Below are 26,498 nucleotides of genomic sequence, written 5' to 3'. Positions count from 1 at the left end.
GAAAGGTATATAGGTTATCACTGAGAATTAAGGTGTAAAATAAAGACTGATAGCATCGTTTAATGCAGTACTTGAAGACAACTGCATTCAATTACACCATTAGTTCTCTACCATAAAAAGGCAAAACATCATGGAGAGATATGAAGACTGAAATCAAATAATTAAGTTGATTATGCTTTAAGCAGAAATGTATGGTACAAAATGGCATTTCACATAATCCATAAAGCTGAGAACAGAAGATATGTATGTGTGTTACAACCTTTTATAGGTTTACCTTAAACTAGAAGGCGAAAAGACAGGTTTCCAACCATCTTAAGGGTTTTACTGATGTTAGTATATCCTTGAGAAAACTAAACATAATCATGTTAATAACTGGATGAAAGATCTACTGATTGTGGTACAGGATGTTCCTCTTTCAAAGGTGGTCCAAGTTTGTATACAAAGTAAAAGAGAGCTCAGTGGATAAAGCTATCTGCATGGAAGGGAGACGTGTGACTTTACCGTGACATAAAAAAAGAAATTCAAAATTCACTTGTTTGTATAGAAGTAGACTTCAACAAAATGGCTGCCAGACAAATTCATAGACCTGGTGTTCTTATTCTTATTAGAGATTTGTGATTCGAAGTACACTCCAAAAGACTAATAATTAGCTCAGACAATTACCAAAGTAAGGAATTACTCATATAAGTCACTAATTAGTAAGTGACATAAGACTGGGAAGCCTGGCCATCATTATCTGGCTATTCCCTTATTCCAATATGTTCTTACACATAGTCCCACTGCAGACATACTGTATACATAGAAAAAAAGAAAAGAAATTCTGGACTATGATTAACTGTTGAGATATAATGCTTGTAGGCCATACTTTCAAACTGTGTACCAGCAAAGTTAAAATAGAGATTTAAGTAGATTCAATACAACAATTGCTGATATATTTAGTTTAATATAACGGAATGCCCTGCACACATCTCTTATTGCAAAGAATGATTTCATTCATACCATGATGGTACAGCACATAATAGACCTACCTAAAGCTGTCATTCAGACATACTCTTTCTTGTCTCATTAAGGAACTACAAAAGACACACCCAGATCCAGAGTGACTGGATTCATGTCAGTCTAGTTATAATATTTACGTTTAACCAGTGGAACAGAACTACTGACAGTAAGTGCTAGGCCTGACCAAATATTAAGTAATGAGCAAGAATCTATCATGCTTTAGCTTTAAGCTACAATGAAGGGCAGTAAAATATGAAATGTGACAAATTCTGCATTTATGCACACAGTTGGGGTATCGGCTGGTATACAGGATTACCTTTGACACTACACAATACTGTGATTGCCATAATTTGTACAACACTGTGGTGCAGTGTTTGATGAGGGATGCAAGCATATGGTGACCTGGATAGCTATGCTTGAGAGGTTCCACCAGTTTTTACACATAATAGAAGAATATTACAAATCTGCTATGTACTTTCCGCTATCATAATCATATACGGAATATGATCAGTGAAAGTTATTTAACGCTTTCACTCCAACAGAGTTGAGGAAGTTTGCACAGTAACTTCCAATGGGCGGACCCTAAGCCTTTTGCAAGAATCAATTATTTCAAACAAATGTTCATATCTTTGGAACCATAGGGGTTATGAAAGAAGTATAAATGGCAATCCCTTCAGCACAATCTATTTTTATAGAGGTATTACTTTTAAGTTCTAACTCTTTAACTGAATGTTATAAGTCACAGCAAACACAAACACAGTAACTATTCTGTTTGTAATATTTTATAAACAACTTACAATATCTCAGCAACCACTCAATTTACATACATACCGTCAGCAGCATTTTATTCATCTAGCTCAGAGCTTTCATAAGAGGCTAAGTAGTTCTGTCTGAGTTACTTTATTTTTGAAATATTTAGAAAAATGTGAAAATTATATCTATATAAAATAATATCATAAAAAACAGTTAATATGTCTTTACCTACACTATACAGAGGTGCAATATTAATTCAGTTGAGTTTGCCATTGTGTAAGCTTTAAGATGAAATATTTTAAAACCTTGCACGTAGCATGGTTTTGGAATTATTGATGCAAATATGAAAGAATAGTTGTGTAAAATCTTACCATAACCATAGATGTCCTTCTCTTCCATGTTGCAGTATTCTTAGTGTGGGATTCCCCACCTCAGGTGACCCAAATGTAGGCTCCTATACAAAGCTTAAGTCTGGCTGCTGTAGGTGCATGGGATGTCACATGTAGGGCCATAGACCAGGGACCTTAAATCTGACGTCTGCATGCACAGACCTCAGAACATAAATGCCCGCTCGGACAGTCCCATAGAGAGTAACAGGTGATGTGAACCAGAGGTGCAAAGTGTCATATGCTGGCTAGTCTGACTCTAGTCTAGGGTAGAGCCTCAGAGTGCCCTTAAGACAGGTCAATAGTAAAAAGGGGGTATGGGTGGGTGGGAAGGAATACTGAAACATGGAAGAGAAAGACATCTATGGTTATGGTAAGATTTTATACAACTATTCTATGTCCTTCTATTCCTATGTTGCAGTATTCTTACTGCGGGAGAGTACAACAGCTTAATTAGAGGGAAGGGTGGAGGCAGATGTAGCTGATTCCACAAAACCCTGCAGGATTGTTCTAGCAATCCCTGCCCAGGCTCTGGAGATGTGGTCCAATTTGTAGTGTCTGGTGAAGGTGTGAATTGTGGACCAAGTGGCTGCTTCCAGGATGGAGGCTGTGTCCAGGCCTTTGAGGAAGGCTTTGGAGGTTGCCACACCCCTGATAAAATGAGCTCTTGCTCCCTGGGATAAGTGCTTGCTATGGCGGGAATAACAGAAGCAAGTAGTTTTCTTAATCCAACAGGAAATGGTTTGTTTAGATACAAAGAGTTGGTTAGATTATCTAATGGACTTAGTTTTGTCTAGATAAAACCTTAATTGTCTGTGCATATCCAGGGAATGGAATATCCTCTCACAGTCATTGATTGGAGAGGGGAAGAAGGTGGGCAGGTGAATGGATTGGTTTAGAGACAGTTCGTTGACCACTTTAGGCATAAAGGAAGGCTTAGTACATAGGGTCAACCTATCCTTGTGTAAAGTAGTGTAGGGAGAGCAGGCCATTAGAGCTTGTAACTCTGACACTCTTCTAGCTGAGGTAAGGGCTACCAGCAGTACAGTCTTCCATGTACACATTTGGAGCGTAGCATGACTAGCTGGTTTGAATGGGGCCAATGTTAGCTTTTCCAGAATGAAGTTTAGGTCCCAGGGGGGAGGGATGGGTTTTCTGGGTCGACTGATGTGTAGGACCCCTTTCAGGAATAATTTGACATCTAGCCTAGTTAGTAAAGGAGGATCTAGTGGTGGACAGAATGAAATTGCTGATAGGTGAAGAGTACGAAAGACCAGACTTAATTAGTTCACACACATAGGTACGGATTGGGGGGAGGGGTCTGCCTGGCAGTGATCCCTGTCCTCATGGAGACACCAGTTGGAGAATCTTTCCCATTTTGATAAGTAGGATCTCCTAGTAGTAGGTTTCCTGGCCTCCATCAGGGCTAAAATCATGTCCTCTGAGTAGTCATGTCAGAAAGGGATTAGAAATTAATCACCCAGAGTGTTAGGCATAACATCTGTTGGTGAGGGTGAATTAGAGTTCCCTTTTGTTGTGTGAGTAGGTCCAATTGTGGGGTAACCTGTGGTGATTGCCCTTGGCTAATGAGAGAAATAGGGGGAACCAGTGCTGCCTTGGCCAATAGGGAGTCACCAGCAAGATTTTTGGTCTGTCCCTCCTGATTTTCAAGAGGACTTTTTGAATGAGAGGGAAGGGTGGAAATGCATACAGAAACTGCCCCTTCCATGGAATGCTGAAGGCATCTATCCTCCAGGCAAGTGGAGAGTGGTCCTTGGTGCAGAATATTTTCAATTGTCTGTTCTGGAGGGAGGCAAACAAATCTACCTGAGGTGTGCCCCACCAGTGGACATGTCTAGAAAGGTATCCCTGTTCAGCATCCACTCGTGCTGTAGAGAGGATATTCTGCTGAGAATATCTGGTTGTTTCTTGTCATGAGAAGGGATGTATGTTGCCTGCAGGGATAAGCTCTTCCTGGAGGCAAGGTCCCAAATTTGCAATGTTATCCAGCAGAGGAGGTAGGCCTTTGTCCCTCCCTGTTTGTTGAGATCCCACATGATTGTGGTGTTGCCTGTGAAGATCTGAAGGGGGCCCAGTTGCAGGATAGGGAGGAAGGCTTTCAGGGCCAGAAGAACTGCAGTCATTTCTCTCACATTGATATGTTTCTTTTGTAGGGTAGGGATTCAGGCCTCCTGTACCATGAAGCCTTTCATGGTAGCCCCCCACCCTAGGTCTGAAGCATCTGTATGCATGTGTTGGGTTGGGGAGGGTGGTTGTAGTGGAAGGATCAGGTTCAAAAGTATTTATTGGATCCACCACTTGAGTTCTGCTTTGAGGGCAGGAGGGTAATCTGGTGCTCTAGGGGAAGTTGGTATTGTGACCACACATTTTTCAGGTACCATTGCAGTTTTTGCATATGCATTCTGGCTAGAGGCAGCATCGGGATGGTGGCTGCCATAAGTCCCAGGATCTGCAGGAATTGTCTTGCAGATATCTGATGAACCTGTAATAAGCTTTGGAAGTGAGTGGAGAGAGACAGAACTTTGTCCTGAGGGAGGAAAGCCTGCATCAGGTCTCTTCTGATCCTTCAGCCAAGAAAGATTTTGCCCTGCTGGGGGATTAAGGATGATTTTTGGAGGTTGAGGGTGAATCCCAAGCTTTGAAGCAGGGAAGTGGTGAACCTCAGATGGTTTTGAAAGGTGTCTTCAGTTTCTGCTAGAATGAGGATGTCATCTAGGTAAGGATAGATTTGAACACCTTTGGTTCTGCAGAAAGCTATGGCTGGGATTAGGCATTTTGTAAATAGCCTGAGTGCAGTAGATAAAGCAATGAGCAAGGATGTAAACTGAAAATAAGAGCAGAGGCCAGTGAAACGTAAGAATTTTCTGTTGGAGGGTTTTATGGGAATATGGAGATATGCTTCCTTTACATCTAGCGTGGCCATAATGGAAGAAGAGTTTGAAGGGATAACATTCTGAATGATGGGACTTTAGGAAAAGGTTTAGAAAGGATAGCTCTAGTATTGCTCTCCAAGGGCCATCTTTTTTGGGGACCAGAAAAAGTCTTGAGTAGAAGCCTTTTCCTTCCTTTCCTTGAGGGTCAGGTTCTATAGTTCCTAATATCAGAGGGTCTTGCAGTATGTGAGGGATAAGGTGTAGATGATTTTTTTGGGGAAAAGGAATGCCCTTTAGAAAGGGCTTTTCTTTCCAAGAAAGGTAATATCCATTTTTATTATTGCCAGCAGCCAGCGGTCTGATGTGATGGATTTCCAAATGGGGAGGCAGTGGGAAAGGTGGGCTGACAAGGGGAGGTGGGCAAGGCAGTCATCATTGTTGGGTCCACTTCTATCTTGAAAAGGCTGTCTTTGACTGGGTTGTGAGGCAACTGGTCTGGAGGAGGTTTGCCTCCTGGTTCCTCTCCTATGCCTGAAAGAAGAAAGGGTAGCATTGGAAGGGGGCCTCCTGACATAGGTAGTCTTAGCAGGATAATTTCTGTAGTATTTATGGATCGGGGCCACAAGTAAGTGCTTGATGTCTTGAAGCTCTTTACTTTTTTCCTGCAGGTGCTTGAAAAGGTCTGCAGACTGTTTACCAAACAGGAGGTTGTGGTCTAATGGGGCATCTAGGATTTTAGACTTGAAATCCTCTGGGTTGGAGGCATAGTCAAGAATATCTGTGGAGTACTGACGCAGAAGCAGCAGACCATGCAGAGGCCTCTGCTGCACTGTAACTGGATCTAATAGAAAGTCTGGCTACCTGGGAAGCATGGGACAGTGTAGATGCTATCTCAGTTTTGTCAGGGCAGTCAGGGGTGGATGCTAAGAGAGTAGAGGTTTGTGATACTAGGTCCATGGCATATTTTATCATATGGGTTTGGTAGTTGATAGCTCTAAAGGCTAGGGTGGATGAGGTATAAACCTTCTTTCCTATCCTGTTCATGTTTTTGTTTTCCTTATCAGTAGGTAGAAGAAATGCTGAAGGAATCAGTCTAGATTGCTTGTCAGATGATACTGCAATTACATCAGGGTCTGCCAGGGATGGTTTTACTAGGAATTTTTGTTCATCTGGAACTTTATAGAACCTGTCAGGTCTCTCAGGGGCCAGTGGTTGTGAGGTTGGGTTCTTTGATGCTGAGGTGAAAGCATCAAGGTAGGTAAGAATGACTTGTGGGATGGCTGAAGGCGAGGGAGATTCCACTTGGAGTAGTTCAAAGTATCTCCTTTGAGTGTCAGTCATTTGGGAAGTGTCCCATTTAAAGTATTCTTTCATCTTTGTGATGGTCTCCTCAAAGGTGATTTTTGAGCCTCTGGTTTTCTAAGTATAGGTTAAGAGCGGCCAGATGGCTAGGGAGGGTCTTGGGTACAAAAGAATGACAAATTAAGCAAGCAGTATGGTCATGCTGTCAACCTAGACAGAAAACGCAATGGTCGTGCGTATCTTTATGTGGTATCTGGCACCTGCATCAGCATTTACCCTTCTTAGCTGACATTGGCTAATGGTAATTACAGCAACTCAATCTCAAGCAAATAAAAGAAAAATCCCCAATGAGGTAGCTAGCTTTAGACGTCTTCAAGTACAGGAGCGAAGTGATCGATGTAACATTCAACTGTGGCTGAAAAGTTCTAAGGTCTGTGCATGCAGACGTCACATTTAAGGTCCCTGGTTTATGACCTTACGTGTGACATCCCGTGCACCTACAGCAGCCAGGCTTATGCTTTTGTATAAGAGCCAATGTTTGGGTCGCCTGAGGCAGGTAATCCCACACTAAGAATACTGCAGCATAGGAATAGAAGGACATCAAGCAATATTTGATGCCTAGAGGTGTCAGTAGGAGTTAACTGCAGATGCACCTGGAGGCATCACCCAGATGTAATGAGTTAATATGTCACAAAGAAGATATTCATTGCAAGTATGCTAGAGTGCATTCCACGTGAATGCCCATGCTGTACACTGTGGTAGTGCATTATCATTGCGATGATCACAGCTGCACGTAACATCACTTGGTATACCACATTTCTACCACAACATTGTTGCTTTGCATTATTCTCTGTACACAACACTAACTCGTACACTATGTCAAGTTTTACACACTGTAGCATCTTTTATTTTATACCACTGCAGGCTATTCTTTTTAGTATGTTAATTATTTCAAACAAAATACAAAGCTGTTGCTACTTTACTAACCAGTGGGCAATGGTTTCAGTCTCAGTCTTCCTGAAGATAGGCAGACACTACCCAATACCTACAGGAAGGCAAGAAAAGTGGGCTATATCAGTCCTAATAACCAATTGATGGCTATTAGCTTTACAGTTACTTATGAAAAAAAATTGTACACTGGTAAATTGCAATAAAAGAAAAAGTACCCCTTAAAAATCACAGTGTATTTCTGTGCATCTTTTTAATTATTTTTGCAAACAATGGAAAGAAACAGACAAAACAAACAAGACACACAGCAGACTGACTGAAAGAAACACAGATGCAATATCTGCACATTGCACCATTGCCTGTGCAATGTATACAAGCCATTATATCATTCCCACAGGAATCAGCAATATAGTTTTTTGACTTGAACTCAAATGCATTGTTACAGTTGCAGAACAGTGATAGTGTGGTTTCCTGCATGGGAAAGAAATAAAATACCCAGAATCATTATCATTTTCAAGTTATATGCAAGTCAAATAGGTCTCTAAAACATTCCTGAAAAAAATCCAGCTATCACTATCAAGCAGGAGGCACAGATTTCAGCCTGTACTTGCTTAGTCACAGCACTTAAAATAGAATCAAGTGAATATTTTAGCAGCTGCAAGGAAAATTGTAGACTCTCTGGCAGTGACTCATTTTAAGTGCTTCAAAATGGCAGTAACAATGGCCAAAGGATAAAATGGCAGTAAATGTGCTCAGCACCGTTTTGTTGTCTAGAGAACTCCAAGCCATTAAGTTAAAAAAAAGTTGCAAAAGTTCTTGCACCAATTTTCTGAAAGCAGCCTACATATATGTCTTGGAGATATTGGAAAAAAGCAGCATTATAATCAGTTGGCCGTTATTTCAGTTTAGCCAGATATGCACTCATTACTGCTACTGCTGGAATGGCAGAAGAGTTATTTTCTTTTTACTTCTCTCTTGTTTCCAAAGCCAGGAAACACATTACTCTGCACTTGCTTCTGATGGAGTCTGGCTTGATGATGGAGCCTCTTTATCTTCACTTTTCTGAAGGTCTTGGAAATATGGGTGAGACAAAGCATTATAGGCAGATATCCTTTTTGATGGGTTGAATGTCAGAAATTTCTACAGGGAAAAAGTAAGGAAAGGAATCTGATTAATGAAGGACAAAAATAAAAAATACATAGCTGCAACTTTAAACAAAACCACATATAAAACCTACAGTAATCTGCTAGAGATATTCTAGTCTTGTGAAACCTTTGATAAAAATAAACAATATTTTTTCTGTGTGAAATGAAGGCACCAGCATTCAGAACTACTGCAAATGATTCCTTAAACTGGACTTTGATATTTTTAATAATGTTCAAGTACACACACACACACACACACACACACACACACACACACACACACACACACACGCGCACGCACAAAAACACACACACACACACGACGAACAGACAAAAACACATGCACATAACACAAACAGCAAAAACCCACACGTATGACAAAGCTTAGGAATGAGAAAGTTGAATGTACATTGTGAAAGCATGCTTGGCATCTTTGTAGGGAGGGGTTTAATGTTACACATAAAATCAGCATGCAAGATTTTATACGGTATGAAAACACACATGCAAGAACTTCATCACAGATAGTGTAATGTTTGGACTGAAAAGGAGAGCAGATAATAAGCAAATAAATCCTTTTCTTACAGCTTGCTAAACAGAAACGCACACATTTCTATTAAACAGAAAACAAATATTTATTAAACAACGAGATGTGTATTTCCTTTTTATTTTTCTGATACAATTTATTGATTTATTTATTTTTATTTGCTGACCGGGTTAATAGACTGTTTTACTCACCCTTTTCAGCCATGACTGAAGCTCATAGAGCAATAAGGCAATTTAATTAATAGTGGAGGATATATAATAAAGTTACATTATATAATGGGTAGACAAACTTAGTATCCAATAATTACAACAGCAGAGGAATGAATGCCATAAGTTAAAAATGCAAAATCAACACAGAAAGTAGCACAATAAAACAATCACTAATAGCATTCACTAATGCTGAAATACATGACCTAAACAGGGGCAATTTATATGTCACAAAATATAATATTTTCTTAATTGCTCTCAGGATAAGATTGACAGGGGCAAGAAGTAATTAATATATCTGATTTCACTTGTAAAAGGCCACGGAATCAAATTTTGTATGACAACTGAAATCAATCTGTGGAACCAAAGGATGTGTGTCAAGAGTATATCACGTCATTTTCAATAGTTAGCATAATAGCATCTTGCATAGAGCTGTTATTGCCAGGAAGAAGTGTGATGCATGACCTTTGGGAAGGTCACTAAAGCAATGGATGAGGGCAAAATGGTTCACACTGCCTACCTTTATCTGGCCAAGGCATCTGACACATTACCTGACTTGGGCATTGTTGACAAACTCAGGAGATTTGGTGTAAACCCTCACGTCACCTGATGGACAGCCAGCTGGCTCACAGACAGGACCCAGGAAGTTCACCTCTAAAAAGAAGCCAGTCACAACTGGAGTCCCTCAGGGATCGGTCCTTTATAGCATTTACTTCACTGAAGTCAAGGTCAATGTCAATGGCCACTGGATGCTTAAATTTACAAATGATTACATATTAAGAGTGGTCATTAAATCCCCCACTGACTCAAATAAATGCATAATAGTTTCCTTTGGGAAGTCATTCTTCCCCTGATAACTATTGTATTGACAGCACACCCCTAAGAGTTGACCCAGTAGTCAGGGACTTGTGGACATACACAGTAACCTAGCCATTGACCATCTTGTTTCTACAGCAGTGAAGAAACCATTCTGTGTTGTGCAACTTATAAACAAAGGTATGGCATCTAGGTCCAAGGAGGTCATTTTTTCACTGTATTTGGAATTCATCAGACCTATCATTGAGTACAATGCCCCCTTTGTATATACGTAACCAAGCACATCCAACAACTGAAATGTCCACAGAGGTTCCTCACCAAAAGAATACAGGCCATAAGTAACATGTCATATGCAAACTGCCTGAAAGTCCTATCACTATATTTGGTCTCCTACAGGCTGTTGAGGGAAGATCTATGCCTGGCATACAAGACATTGTTAGACCCCAACCTGGTGGACATTCTGCATATCCACAAAACAAACAGCACCAGAATTACCTGTTTTAAAGATTAAACATTATGTGTGATATAAATAGGAACTACTAGAGAGACAGGTATGTATCCCAGAGACTACCCCCTCTCTGGAACAGAGCAGATGTCCTCCCTAACCAAATTCAACTGTAACTTGGACAATTGGAAGAGAAACATGCAATTCATCTCTGGTTTTGTATCTATGTCTCTAATGAACACACACAACCTGTAAATAATTCATCTCCCAGACACCTGTTTGTAAATGGTTTATCTCTCAGGCCCCTGCTTGTAAATGTTTCTGCTTATACTTATCAAGGGTACCAGAACTTGTCAGAGATTTGGGTACATGGTTAGGCTTAAAAAGGCCCTTGTGATAATTAGCCTAGTACACATCTATGAACCTATGAACCTACATGTTACATAGCTGAAATGCGCTATTAGTGAAGCCAAGATAATGTGCTTTCTCCTTCCTCTGTGGTGGACCATCCTTGGGTTTGATTGAATTAGGCAGGGGGGTACAAAGAAGGGCTTTTCTCCACATGGGAAATCAAAGGTAGTTATTTAATTTATGCCAGATTGTCTTGGTTGCTAGGATAGTTTAGCATCAGGTTTTTAGCAGAATATTCTACACCTACATCAAAGTGCCAGTGAAGGATAGTGCTACCATATTTCTGCTAATACATACATATCCAGTCTTAAAATGCAATAAAATATTTTACCTTTTCCTGCCTAAAAATAATCATTGGGCTTTTTCTCATCATTACATATTGTTTTCTTTTTTTAAATTGCCCACGATCATTAAAAGTTTTCCAACACCATTATGTTAATGTCTTTTTCTGTGCAATCTAGTTCACATGCTTCTAACTTATCTATCAAACTGTAGGCCATCTTCCTTCACACACACTACATGATTTGTCAATGTTCTGTACTGTACTCAAAAGTAGATATCTGCCTGTTAACCACTCAAATTTATTATGTTTACATTTTATGAATTAAATTAATTAATTAAAATGCTTAAAATACCAGCACAGAACAAACTTAAAACAGCAATGCAAACAATTCAGGGCAGATAATAAAAGCAAACTCTTGACATCTAAACATTGGCAGAAAACTTATGAAACAAATGAGATACATACAACCATGAGTGTTCATGATAATCTTCAGACTTCTATTAGACTAAAGAATATGCTTGGACCTGCACAAAACCTATATAGAAGCTGTAGGACTCAGCCCATATCTGAAGGATATAACTTATTCAAAGTTGTTTTACCTTATCACTAATGTATACTTGTTGTTCTTTTCAGCTTTTCCTGGTTAGGGGTCGCCACAGCTGAACTCCAGTCCACTAATGATTGGCAGTAGATTTTTATGGTGCCGAGTTGCCAGCCTGACACCCAACCTTCAGCGAAGGCATGCCCATTCACACATGTCTTTTGGAGGCCACTCATCTGCAGGGAGGACATGCAGACTCCACACAGAAGGCACTCTGGCCGTGGATTGAACAGGAGAACCTCTTGCTGTGAGGCAACAACGCTACCACTGTACCACCGCCATCACTAATGTATACTGTTACTAAGAAATGTTTGCAACTAAGTATTACCTACAGAAGGGACATGGCCCCAGCATTCCCATAACTGTGGAGTATCTGAAAACTTACCAGTTAACTTTAACTAGAGTTCTTTCTCTTTTTTAATTTTCTTTTTTTTTCTATTGTAGTCTAAGACATTCATAGTTTCTCGTTTTACTGGTCATACATAAACAGCTGAGGAGAAAGCACCACAGATAGATGCTGTCATAAAAGAGGCCACAGAAAGAAATCTTAAAATATTGCAGATGCATTCCTTACTGATGCTGTGACCCAGTTTAATGGACAACCTTTTAAAAATTACTAAACTATAATGGACATGTTTTCATGGACCAACACCTTTCAGCAAAACCCATGAGGTTTCTTTCAGTTACTATGCTTATTGTTTGGTCTAGATACTCTGTCTTAGATTTAGAAAAGAAAGGGGTTTCGTACTGATAAGTAGCATATGGAAACAATATTGCTGCACATCCTGACATATGTAGATACAGAGCTGTTGAATAAAAAAAATTGAGATAATTCAAACTTTCAATAAAATTACCTCAAAAATGTGAGTTTTAAATCTTCAGTTTTATCAACTAAAGCAGGAGAAGTTCAGTTTGCCAACTTTACAGGAGGAAGTTCATAGGTTAGTACTAGGCTAAGTGCCCTTGTGAGCCTAACCAATTATCCCTTGTGAGACTCAAACCCTGCACTTTGTGTTTATAAGGCAAACACCTTAACCATTAGGCCACCCTCCCAAAGTTCTATTCTGTGACAACACTTCAGCATTCATAACAAAGCTCCCTAGTACCATTTCATGAAGTCTCAACAATTGTGGCTGCCATATAAACAGATCAGTGTTCAGACACACCACATTGTTGGGTGGACAATTTAGTTCATATGCTTGATGGATAGTTTGCTAAGCTTTCTTTAGTTCACAGTAAGGCCACTGATTTAGAAAAGACAAAAATTTGACTATCATCAACTTGTAATGTGTGAAACTGGGTTAGGCCATTGCAAATGCTGTCATTGCTGGGCTGTCTGAATGATAGCCCTTCCAGACAAATCTTATGCTGATTCTTTATGAAATTTCCAAGTAAGGAAATTAATTGGCTATGTCTGAGTAGGCAAGGCTTTACGGTTGACAGGTACAGGGCAAAAATCACATAGTGAAAGAAAGAAACTAAAATTCTGGGGGATCCATGACCAATGCAAAAAAAAATAAAAAAGGTATGTGTGTGTGTGTGTGTGGGGGGGGGGGTGATGAGAGCAGTAGAAAACATCCTTGCAATTGTGTGTGTAAAATTAATCTACATGAAACATATGCTACAGTTTAAGTAGGTATCTAAGTTTTGACAGGTTGATTCATAAGGTAATGACTTTTAACTTCTTGTGTTGGGCTTACCAAATAGATTGAATTACTAGAACCAATAAAAAAAGCTTCTGTGACAATAAGTAAGATCTCATAAAGGTCTAAGAAATGGTCTATTTTTTAAAATTTATTTAATGAGCAGGATTAATATTCATTAATTTTCTAATATCAAATATTCAATGTATCATATTGTCAACTGCAGATAGTAGAACCCTACCATGGAACTCAAGGTACACAAGACAGTGAATTCATCGAGTGGGGTATTACTTCTCTTCTGGATGATCACGCACTCACATTCACCTATAAGCAATTTATAGCATTTGTAATCCACCTACTTGTGTTTTTTTGGAATCTGTGAGAAAACTGAAGCACCCAATGAAAGGACATGGAAAAGCCATACAAAAATTTCATCAGCCAGGAGCTGAACTGAAGAGCAAAGCCCAGTGAGATATTCCTAAAGTGAAGATCTAACCAAAGTGGATTTCCTTGCCAGAAATATCTTGCTGATTCTTCTCAATACTTAGTATGGTAAAGTTGATAACTCCAGAGAATGTAACTGTGAATGTTTGTGAAGGAAGACTCAGCGCTCCTAACCCTGAACTTTCCATATAGGCACAACTACTACAAGAGATCTAAAACTGGTATGCAAATGCCCCCCCTTTTAAGAATTGTTAGGTAAAATTTGGATAACAAGACTCTCCAACTTTCTTGAAAAGGCAGTGTCTCCTAATACTGATGGGAGGATAAAAAGAGTATAGTAGACCTAGTTAAGCCTCACAAGAAGTTTTTTCATGACATAAAATGTATCTGGTTACAGCTAGCATTGGCTGGATCCTTCAATTAAATGGAAGATCAATTAAGATCTTCCAGTATTCAGATTTTTAAACTGTAGCAGCTCACAGAGTTGGAGTTTGAAACAATAGTTAAAGAGCTTACTTCAAAGACACAAGGTACAGGGTTTGATTCTCACTTTAGAAAGCATGACTAGGGTTAAAAAAGACCCCTAGGGTCATTAGTCTAGTAATAACCTATGAGCTATATTGTCACAGTTCATGGAGCTCATTTACTGAGTTTCTGTAATATAGTGATTATCACGCTCAGTTTTCCTCATGCATGACTAGGGTTAAAAAGACCCCTAGGGTCATTAGTCTAGTAATCACCTATGAGCTATATTGTCACAGTCCATGGAAATCATTTACTGAGTTTCTGTAATATAGTGATTATCATGTTCAGTTTTCCCCATGCATGACTAGGGTTAAAAAGACCCCTAGGGTCATTAGTCTAGTAATCACCTATGAGCTATATTGTCACAGTTCATGGAGTTCATTTATTGAGTTTCTGTAGTATAGTTTTCCCCATTATTTACTAGTGGTCAGGTTTGGATGACATGCATACTGAATACATCTGTCACCACACTCATGTTAGAATGCAAGAGGTTTGTCTAATGGCTAAGGTATTTACCTCACAGACACAAAGTACAGAGTTTGGCTCTCATACTTGAAGGAACTTGGCTAGGCTTTAAATGGCCCAAAAGGCAGCTACCCCAGTATTCACCCATGACAAGACTACTCAAATTTAATATACTGATTAGGTCACTGATGTTAATTTTTTTTTTCAGTCTAAATGTTATACAAAATCAACTTCTGAAACTAGTTTAACATTGACATTTCTCAGTTTTTTAATGACTTATCCCTATAGAATTTTAATTACTTATCTTTATTTTTAAGGTCAGTGGTATAAGATAGAGTTGTTCCATCAATTTAAGGTTGTCATTTCAGATGAGCTTTCATCAGATGTAATGCATACAAAGACAATTTGAAGCCTGCTAAGAGTCAAGCCATACAAAATAAAATCCTCCACACAATGTACTGGATTCAAGCTATGTTAAAATGATTGCAGTTTTCTTTTGATAACTGTTGGCATGGCTGAAATGAGAATAAAAGCATGTCTGGATGGACCACTCAAATTCAATAACTGTGACTGACCACTCACAATCTCTTTTACTACAAGTTATACTGCATTCTTTTTCTATTTGTAGTGGACTTTATAGTATAACCTGAACTTCCCTAAACTATTTTTGAAACAACTGGATTTAGATTCTCTCGTAGCTAAAATTTTACTAATCGACACAATCGAACAAACTAAGAACCAGATACCAAATAAAAAACAAGTCCAGAGAACAAGGCAGAAACCACCACATGAAATTGTATTGAACTCGGGGAAACAGTTTATTTAGCGCTTTCGTCTGTTTATAACGATAGACTTCTTCAGAATAAACATTACAGTTAAAGACACACTTAAATACTGTTCCTTCCAAGACACTTGACTTTGTCGACCAGTAAAAACTTGAAAGCAATTAATATTGACTTCCTTAAAGAAACCACTATAAATCAAAATAAATACAAAATAAACGCAATGACATATATAAAATAAAATACACAAATAATACATAAATATCTACTGTAATAGCCATAAATCACATAACTAAACATATTTCATATACTATAAGAACAGTTTCAAAAGACTGCCTGTACTAAGGCTTTTATTAAGACTAGGGCTCACATGGGCATTAAGTTTAACCTGCCAGTGTAATTCTCAAAATTCGAGAAAATTAGCCCATGGGCCACCTTGTGGATCTTTTGTAACTCCTTCGAGTACTACAAAATTAAAATTGTGTAAAGGGAATTTTACCACGTGCTTATATAGGGCACTGTTGATGTTACAATTCCTGATGTCCCTACAGTGCTGGTATATTCTTTCTTTGAGCCTTCTTTTAATTTTCCCTACATAAAATGCAGTGCATGACATGCACAGTGCTGCATAAATCACTCCAAATGAGTTACAAGTGAAGAGACCATTTGGCCTAACAAAAATGTGGTTATCTTGGAGTTGTTATATTTAAGTAGGGGGGTTTGGGGGGCACAGCCCCCCACACTGGGGGGGGGGGCAAAGCCCCCACTTTATTTGGTTGGCCCAGTGATTTTTTTTTTCCCTGGGAAAAAAATCACTGCTGTGGCCATTCAAGGTTTTGCAGCTTTGATTATTTGGGGTCGATGTAAGAGCGTTCACTCTTTTGATGTTTCATCTTTATGATATTGACCCATCTACATTCACTTCAATACCATCTTACATACTATCTACACACACCTCAGTACCATCTTACATACTATCTACATACACCTCAGTACTATCTTACATACTGTCTGCATGCATACCACCATTCTCCCAGAGGAAAAATCTGAGGGAGTGTTTGGTCTGGGAAATTTCTTATTAAAATTTTAAATAAAAACCAAGTCCAGAGAACAAGGTAGAAACCATCACATGAAATTGTATTGAACTCTAGTGCATTCATCTGTTTATAATGATAGACTTCTTCAGAATAAACATTACAGTTAAAGACACACTTAAATACTGTTCCTTCCAAGACACATGACTTTGTCGACCAGTAAAAACTTGAAAGCAATTAATATTGACTTCCTTAAACAAACCACTATAAATCAAAATAAATACAAAATAAAAACAATGACATATATAAAATAATATACACAAATAATACATAAATATCTACTGTAATAGCCATAAATCACATAACTAAAAAGTATTTCATATACTATAAGAATGCAGTTTTAAAAGACTGCCTATACTAAGGCTTTTATTAAGACCAGGGCTCACATGGGCATTTAGTTTAACCTGCTAGCATAATTCTTGCAATTCAAGAAAATCAGCCCATGGGCCACCTCATGGATCTTTTGTAACTCCTTCAAGTACTACAAAATTAAAACTGTGTAAAGGGAATTTTACCACGTGGTTATATAGGGCACTGTTGATGTTACAATTCCTGATGTCCCTACAGTGCGCGTATATTCTTTCTTTGAGTCTTCTTTTAGTTTTCCCTACATAAAATGCAATGCATGATGTGCACATTGCTGCATAAATCACTCCAAATGAGTTACAAGTGAAGAGACCATTTGGCCTAACAAAAACGTGGTTAATTTTGACTTTCTCTGTATTGTGAAAATAACTACACTAAGAACAAAAAACACATTTCTTTATACCTATACTTCATTTGAGTGTTGGTGCAGACTCACCTCTTTCTTATAAATTTTTGATAGTAGTCCCTCTTCTGAAGACTATCTGGGGTTTTAATCCTAATCTTTCTAAAATTTCACTTTGCCCGTGAAAAATCTGCCAATTTTTAACTAGAATGTCATAAATGTTGAAATGATCTACTGAATATTTTATTTCAACATTTTGTTTATTTGAAAACACAAAATAAAGTGGGGGCTTCACCCCCCCCCAGTGTGGTGGGCTGTACCCCCCACACCCCCTACTTAAATATACCAACTCCGAGATAACCATGTTTTTGTTAGGCCAAATGGTTTCTTCACTTGTAACTCATTTGGAGTGATTTATGCAGCACTGTGCACATCATGCATTGCATTTTATATAGGGAAACTAAAAGATCACTCAAAGAAAGAATATACGAGCAGAATATACTCTGAGATCGCACTGCAGTGGAGGAAATGGCAAAGCCCTGACAACGGTCTAATGGCCATTCGAGGTTTTGCAGCTTTGATTATTTGTGGTCGATGTAAGAGTGTTTGCTCTTTTGATATTTCATCTTTATAATATAGACCCATGTAGACAGTATGTCAGATGATATTGGGATGTATGTAGACAGTATGTAAGGTTCATAGGTTCATAGGTAGGTACTAGGCTATTGGCCCTAGGGCTTATATAAGCCTAGCCAAAAAGGTACCCTGGCTTTCGCCACTCAAGAAAATTATTTTCCTGTACCCCTGTCGAGCAGAGCCACAGAAGTGATCCCCAGGGTGAATTTCCTATTTCCCATCCAGTCATCAAGACTTTTCTTGAAGAGTGCTAATGAACAGCTTTGTTTGATACAGATAGGTAGTTTGTTTCAGAGTATGAGAAGTCTCTGGGACAGGAATCTATCCCTCCAGCATGTTCTGTTTATTGTGGTGACAAGGTTTAAGTCCCTAGAGCATGTAGCTCAGAGGGATTGGGATTACTTTAAGTGGAGCATGTCAGGCAGCTCTGGGTTTGACATAGCTTTGTATGTTAGGCAGAGATCGCCTCTGAGTAGGCGATATGCGACGGAGTAAAGCTGGAGTTTTTTGAGATGGTCTGTGTAGGGCATCTGAGCCCTGTAATCCTCTTTGTGTGGTATTTTTGTGGTCTTTCCAGTTGTTGTAGATGTCTTGTGAGGTATATACCAAAAGGGGTGTTGTTCTCAATAATGGGGCTAAGGAGTGCCGAGTAGAGGGGAACAATGGCCTCTTTTTTTCCTGGATGAGAAACCATTTGTGATGAAGTGTGCCACGTAGAAGGATTTCCTGACTAATGTGGCAATGTGATTATCAAAGGAGAGACTGCTGTCCACCTGTGTACCAAGGTCTTTTATCACACTTTCGGTGTTAAGGAGACTACCTCCTATGTGATAGTTCATAGGTACAGAGTTTTTTTACCAAAGGGGATGACAATGCACTTTTTGGTATTAAGCTTGAGGCCATGGCTTTGACACCAGGCATCTGTCTCAGTGAGGCTCTTTTGTAGGATGTCCACATCATTAGGAGTTTCGATTATGGCTCCTAGTTTGCAGTCATCTGCGAACTTTGTTAGCCAAATACATTCTGTGTTAGCCTGTACTTCAGAGAAGTAGATACCAAACAGGAGAGGACCCAGGACTGAACCCTGTGGTACTCCACTTGTCACTGGTTTGAAGTCAGATTTGGAGTCTACTACTTTCACAGTGTGGGCTCTGTCAGTGAGCTAGTTGGCAACTCATCTTGTGACATAGGGATTTATACCTAGTTTAGTGAGTTTATCTATAATTCCAGAGTAGGGGATGGTATCAAAAGCCTTGGTGAGATCTAGATAGGCTGTGTGAATAACCTTACCCTCGTCTACGGCTTTGGTGACTGCTTCAAAGAAGTCTATCAGGTTTAGGAGACATGATCGGCCTTTTACAAACCCAAACTGGGTGGGGTCCAGAGTTTGGAGATTACCAATGTCTTTGTTTATAAGTTCCATGATGATACGTTTTTATATTGGGATGTATGTAGACAGTATGTAATATGATACTGAGGTGTATGTATACAGTATGTAAGATGGTACTGAGGAGAATGTAGACAGTATGTAAAATGGTACTTTGGAGAATGTAGACAGTATGTAAGATGTTACTGAGGTGTATGTGGACAATATGTAAGATGGTACTCAGGTGCATGTAGACAGTATGTAAAATGACCCATCTGATCACGAAAGGGTTCGCATCAAGATCTAAGGATGTAATGGTGCCCCTCTACTCTTCCCTCAGACCCATTATTGAGTACAATGCACCAATTGGAATGTACCTGGCTAGACATCTCCAGCAGCTGGAGAGACCACAAAGGTACCTAACCAAGAGGATTACTGGCCTCAAACAGTTGCCCTATGCAGCACGATTGGAAAAGCTAAGACTGTTCTCTGTTGTATACCGCTTTCTCAGAGGCGATCTCTGTCTAACGTACAGAGCCATGTCCAACCCAGAATTGCTGAACATGCTCCATCTTAGCAAAACCAAATCTACTCGAGCTACATGCTCTAGGGATATAAACCTCAACACAACAATGAATAGAATATGCTGGAGGGATAGATTCCCTTCTCAGACACTTTCCTTACTATGGAACAGGGTCCCGATCTACATAAGACAGAGCCCCTCACTATCACTCTTCAAGAGGAACCTTGATGAGTGGATGGGTAACAGAAAGTTCACACTGGGGATCACACCGACAACACTACTAGATAGGGGCCAAGGGTACTAGCTGCTAATACAAGGGTCTAGGGAACTACTAAAGGGGCGGTGAATACCGCACGACGTGGCTGGGCTAATATATGCCTTTGGGCAGATAGCCCAGTACCAACCTATGAACCTATGATTGGGATGTATGTATACAGTATGTAAGATGGTATTGAGGTGTATGCATACAGTATGTAAGATGGTATTGAGGAGAATGTAGACAGTATATAAGATGGTACTGAGGTGTATGTAGACAGTATGTAAGCTGTTAACATGTATGTAGACAGTATGTAAGATGCTATTAGACAGTATGTAAGATGGAATTGAGATGTATGTATACGGTATGTAAGCTGTTACTGAGATATATGTCGACAGCATGTAAAATGTTATTGAGATATAGGTACACAGTATGTAAGATGGTATTGAGGTGTATGCAGATAGTATGCATGATGGTACTGAGGTGTATGTAGACAGTATGTAAGATGGTAGAGTGCATGGTATTATTGGGGCCACTTGTTCTATGCACTGCATCTTATACATGCAGCAGCAGTAGCCAGCATCCTTATCCAGGAGGCCATTAGGGAAGTTTAGACTCATGAAATGAACAAAGAAGCATGGTTTGAATAGTTTTTGCCCCCATGCTTGCTGACCATCAAGCCTTCTGTTGATCAAAAACTATGTTTGAAGGGGCCTGCATTCTGGTTTTGACAGTTCTTTTCTTTATTTTGGCATAACTAATGTCAAAGGTCATCTATGTCCCTTTATCTATGCCTGCATGGACCCCACATGGGCTGACAGAGGTTAATTTCATAGGTGTGGATGACTTTCCTGGCATTGGCTGTAAGCATATTTATGGGCCTCTCGCCTCCAGCCCCTTACACACACACACACACACACACACACACACACACACACACACACACACACACACACACACACAGTGGGCATATCCATCTTCCAGGCTTACTCCATCAAACATTTTACCTGCTAGTTGAAGTTGGGTTTTCGGGGCTGTAGTCATGGGTTTATCTCTCTATGCTACAGCTGCAAGTTAGAATCAACATTTTTTCATGCTTTTAGACAGTAATAGGTAGATTAACTTGCATATTAGGCATACAAAGCTTACTTTGTGAAAAAAATATTTTAGGCTTAACTTTTACTGAGTTAAAATATTAGTAGGTAGTTTGATTTTATTAATTTGTATATTGGGCTGGAAACTAGGTATATTGACGACAGTTTATTTTTTTATTTTAAAAGACCACAATACCTGTATCATTACAGCAAATTCGTTCCATCAATAACCCATCTCCTCTTGAATATTATTAACATTTTCAAAACAAAATACACTTATACCCCAGTGTTCCACCTTCTATGATATCCTGTCCTATAATCATCCTCTAACTCTCCTTCTCTTGTACTCTCAACCTCACACCTTGACTTCTCTTTTTACATCTGACTATAGCTTTGCAATATCATCTTGCACCGTCAGGTTTCACTATAAGTCTGAATTCCCCTTTGATAGTGATTTTGCCTTTGATATTCTCGCTCTGTGTCTACCTGTTGTTTTTATTCAGGATCTGTTCTAACTTACATCTCCTCATAATTTAATTTGCGCAGAATGCATAAACCTCACTACATATACATATTTATTTCATATTTTATTCTTCCTGTGGTATAACCACTAATATTCCTCCAGTCTTGTCCATCACTGTCTCCATTTATTCTTTTACCTCATCCTTATGATGTGCAGTTCTTGTACAATCATGGATCATTTAATTAATCAATAAAGCTCTCCAAAATAACCTAACTAAGGCTAAAAAATTAGGGGAAGTCTTTCTCACCCCCCAAAAGTAAACTGCCAACCTATTAATCAATCATTACTTAATACTGCAATGAAAACTTTGGTCTCTACATATTTACATTCATCTTTCATTTCTTAGTTCTTAGTTCCTCGCATATATATGATCCCTCCATTATCTTAATTTGTCAATTTTCCTCCAGGAGCATGTAAAGCCATCAAAGGTGATTTCAAAGAACCAAGAAATAAAACAAACTTCAAAGCACCAGTACCCCACCACTTCAGTCACCACCAACGAGTGATACCTCCAAATGTGGTAATAATTCCAATCAAAATGATATTGAAATAAATAAATAACCAATGCCAGACACCAGCTGTGTCGGAAACAGTCTAATATTAAAAACAATAAACAAATTGACCGCTTTTGTCCCACAAGTATGGAACTTCATCACAGTAAAGTACACAGACACAGCAGTGGAGTTATAACTCAAAAACTGCACCCACCTTAGGCTGACATCAATTAAGTGCCAATTAAAAATGTTTATAAATCAAATATAGTTCTTTCCTAAAATCACTCCATTTAACCAGATGAAAAATTGTTGAGTAGCATGTAAAAATGTGTTATCAAAGACAGTAAATATAGAGTTCATAAAACACCATAAAAAGGGAATCAATATAAAAATATATATGAAAAAACATTATTTTTAAACTAATTGATTTTGCTTTCAGGAAACTCTTCATAGAGATATGGTCATTTAAAAAAAGCCAGCACCAAGGAAGGTTCAAAAGTAGTTTAATAAAACTGAAACTAGACCGGTTTCAGCAGCAAGGCTTTCATCAGTAGTATAGTCAGCAAAAAGCACTTAGTCATCATCTTGTATAATGTTCTTTAAGGCATCTATATGACAATAGCACTCACACAACTCAGAAATAATATGGATATTGTTATTATTTCTGCCGACAAAGGGGGTGCGGTGGTGGTGATGGATACTGAGTATTATGTGAATGAAGGTCTTAGACAACTTTCCAACCATCATCATTACATGAAGATGGAGATTGATCCTACTCCATGTTTTGCCTTGGAAATTAATGAATTTTTGGAAAAGGCTGTAGAATCTGGAATTATCTCTGATAAAACCAAAACTCATTTGACGGTTAAGGATCCTGCGAAACAACAACTTTATCTACTTCCTAAGATTCATAAGTCCATTGATCAGCCACCAGGCAGACCGATTGTATCTGGCATTGGGTCACTCACTGAACCCTTGTCTGTTTTTCTAACTGAAAAATTGAAACCACTGTTAACATGTGTTAGAGCAAGAATCAAGGACACGACTGAATTTTTGCAGATAGTCTCCGAGTCTCAATTGGACCCTGAATGGCTTATGTGTACCCTTGATGTATCCTCGCTTTATACCAGCATCCCTCATTGGGCAGGTATTAATGCCTTGGAATACTGGCTAAATAAAACCAATTTATACCCCCCAGGGATGAACACCTTATTGTTGTGTATGGTTGAACACATTCTAACTAAAAATGTTTTTTATTTCCAACAAAACTGCTATTGGCAACTACAGAATGCGGCTATGGGTGCATCCTTTGCACCCATTTATGCTGATCTTTTTATGGGCTACATGGAAGATATGATTTTATATGACCCTTTGCATAACATATATCTACCTGAGATTGATATATGGAGAAGATACCTGGACGACTGTTGGCTTATATGGAAAGGAGGTGAGGAATACCTCCAGGAATTTATTCAACATTTGAATGGGAACATCTGGGGTATTGAATTCACTGTGGAATATAATAGGAGTGCAATCAGTTATTTGGATGTCAATTTAATTCGACAGGAGGATAAACACTCTTAGAACGTCCGTACACAGAAAATTCTCACAATATAATACCCTTCTACATGCTGATAGTTTCCATCCGAAACATATTATTCGGAACATACCGAAATCACAGTTTGTGCGGATGAAAAGGATTTGTTCCTCAGTGGATGATCTTCAGAGTCATCAAATTGATCTAACCAAGAGATTTTTGTCCAGAGGTTATTCCACTCGTACTATTGAGTCAGCAGTCCAATTTAGTAATTCTAAATCCAGGGATTCTCTTCTCCAATACAATACTAAAACTCACAATGAGGAATCAGATGTATGTAGATTTGTTACCACTTATGGCAGGAATAGTGCCAATTTAGTAAATATTATTAATACTCATTGGAATATATTGAATTCTCATCCATTGTTGGAAGATTATCTCGGAGAACGATGTTATTTTTCCTATAGGAAAGGCAAAACTTTAGGGAATTTATTTTCACACTATAAAAAAACCAGGGTCATGGATCACACTCCAACTCAAAGAACACTTACTGGAGATAAACTTTCTGGCATTTATCCATGTGGACATTGTAGTTTTGTAACTATATTTTCAAAACTACTTCTTTCACTAGTAGGAACACTGGACAAATATATAACATACAATTTTTTGGTAACTGCAGTTCAGATTGGATTATTTATCTTGCCACATGTACATGTCATGCATTTTATATTGGCCAAAGCGTCTAGACAGTTTCGTGTCAGGATCTCTGAACACCTTGGTGACATTAGAAACAGAAGATTAACTAATGCACTATATAGACATGTTATCAAACATCCCACTGCCAAATTTACATTCACCATCATTGATCATATCATAGAGAATCGATGTTTTAAAACAGGTTGGCATGATATCCTAAATACCAAAGAAAAAAGGTGGATCATTAAACTTGGGGGGCTTTTCCCTCCTGGATTAAATGATAAATTATAATATGTAATTAACCATCACTTGCATTACGATATGTACTTATTTCTTATCAGGTTGCATTGCTTAGGTTTTTGCATTTCAGCTCATTTTAGGATACTGTGGCTGGTATTCAACACCAGAATTCTTATAACCTGACTTTTGTTTCGGGTTTATTTTTGGGCATTTACCCTTTATTATATGTTTCTTATTAAGTTTGTTTATTATCATTGATATACCAGTATACTGTGTCTCTTTGGATTTTTTCATTATAATCTGGAGATATGCATGCAACTCAGGCAAACTTTTTGTTTACTGAACTATGTATTTTTCAATTACTTTTGCCTTGATTGTATTTTTCAATTACTTTTGCCTTGTTTGCATTTTTGACTTATCAGGAAGTGATGTCATATAGATGCCTTAAAGAACATTATATAAGATGATGACTAAGTGCTTTTTGCTGACTATACTACTGATGAAAGCCTTGCTGCTGAAACCAGTCTAGTTTCAGTTTTATTAAACTACTTTTGAACCTTCCTTGGTGCTGGCTTTTTTTCTGATTTTGGGTCTAACAAGTGCTCTTGCCGTGCACCAGCCTAACTTGCTAGCTCCTATACACTATATGGTCATTTAACCCTTTTGAACCCATTACATATATTCTTAGCTGCCTTTCTGTTTCTCTTTTTTTCCAACATAATTTTTAAAGGGTCCCCTCTCAAGTCATACTCTACAATATCCACTACAAAAAGCCAAAGGTATGCCCCCTCACAACTCTGGATATGTCTCTAGAGAGCAATTTTCAGATCATGTTTCTTAATATCAGTCAAGTGTTCATAAATTCTTGATTTTAAGGGCATCCCAGTTTTCCCAACCATTTTTGAATTACAGTTGCATTTTTTGGGGTATCTAACTCTATCTTACCCCCAAATGTACACACTTTCTCCTTCTAGAATTAAAGGGCATTGTGAACAACATCAACATTTGGATGTGTCTCTTGTTCATTTTTTTCATGGCTCCCATGTTCCAAGTATTTCTTAACATTCCAGTCCCTTCTGAAGGTGAATGTTGGTCCCTTTCATATTTTAGATTGCTGCATGCCCCTTACTTCAAAAAATTTCCAGTTGCTAGTTAATATATGTCTAACTGGCTCTACATCATTACTGAAAGTAAGAATACATCTATTTTGAAAATTGTTTTCCTTATACCTTGAGTTGGGCATCACTTGGCTATCCATACCCAGTAAAGGTATATAAAAACTTCTTCCCTTTGCTGATATACTTCTTTGAAAATTTTATTCAAAAAAGGTTTAGGGTACCTTCTGTTCAGCAATGTAGCCCTTAGTATTTCTTACCAACCTGACCAGTTGCCTTTTTACCAAAGCCTGTTTTTGGAGAATGGGGTGGCAACTTTCAAAATGAAGCAAAGTGTTTGTGTAGGTTTCTTTTTTGTAAAGATTACTAATACAACTTTTATTTGCCTGGTCAAATGTGGTCATAGGATAGGTTTAAGGTAAATTTCAAAAACCTGGTTGAGTTGTTAATGTACTGGAAGACTGGATATAGACTTTCCTCACTATCTTTCCAAAAAAGAATTATGTCATCAAGGAATTGCTCATACAGTGTCCAGGTATCCTTGAATTCAGAGTCAAATGCAAACATTTTCTCCCATCGTGATAAACAATATTTGCAAACACGGGGCTGCATGCTGCTCCATA

General features: G+C 38.5%; 1 protein-coding gene across 6 annotated transcripts in view; it reads right to left on the bottom strand.

The window, feature by feature from the left end:
- Positions 1–7,213: 7,213 nt before the first annotated feature.
- Positions 7,214–26,498, bottom strand: part of CDK6 (cyclin dependent kinase 6) — a 1,418,406-nt gene continuing 1,399,121 nt past the window's right edge. For 5 of the 6 annotated variants that reach the window (XM_044067635.1, XM_044067637.1, XM_044067634.1 and 2 more), the window contains one exon: positions 7,214–8,422. In XM_044067635.1, coding sequence (XP_043923570.1) covers positions 8,282–8,422 — 141 coding nt within the window. In that variant the 3' untranslated portion in view covers positions 7,214–8,281. The remainder of the gene's footprint in view (positions 8,423–26,498) is intronic. The other variant, XM_044067638.1, reaches the window with a different exon arrangement.

Source organism: Protopterus annectens, chromosome 3.part1 (assembly GCF_019279795.1).
Source record: "Protopterus annectens isolate FY-2018-M chromosome 3.part1, PAN1.0, whole genome shotgun sequence".
In the NCBI taxonomy this organism is placed as follows: domain Eukaryota; kingdom Metazoa; phylum Chordata; order Ceratodontiformes; family Protopteridae; genus Protopterus; species Protopterus annectens.
Note: the sequence above shows the minus strand (reverse complement) of the source record. Positions and strands in the feature narration are given on the sequence as shown.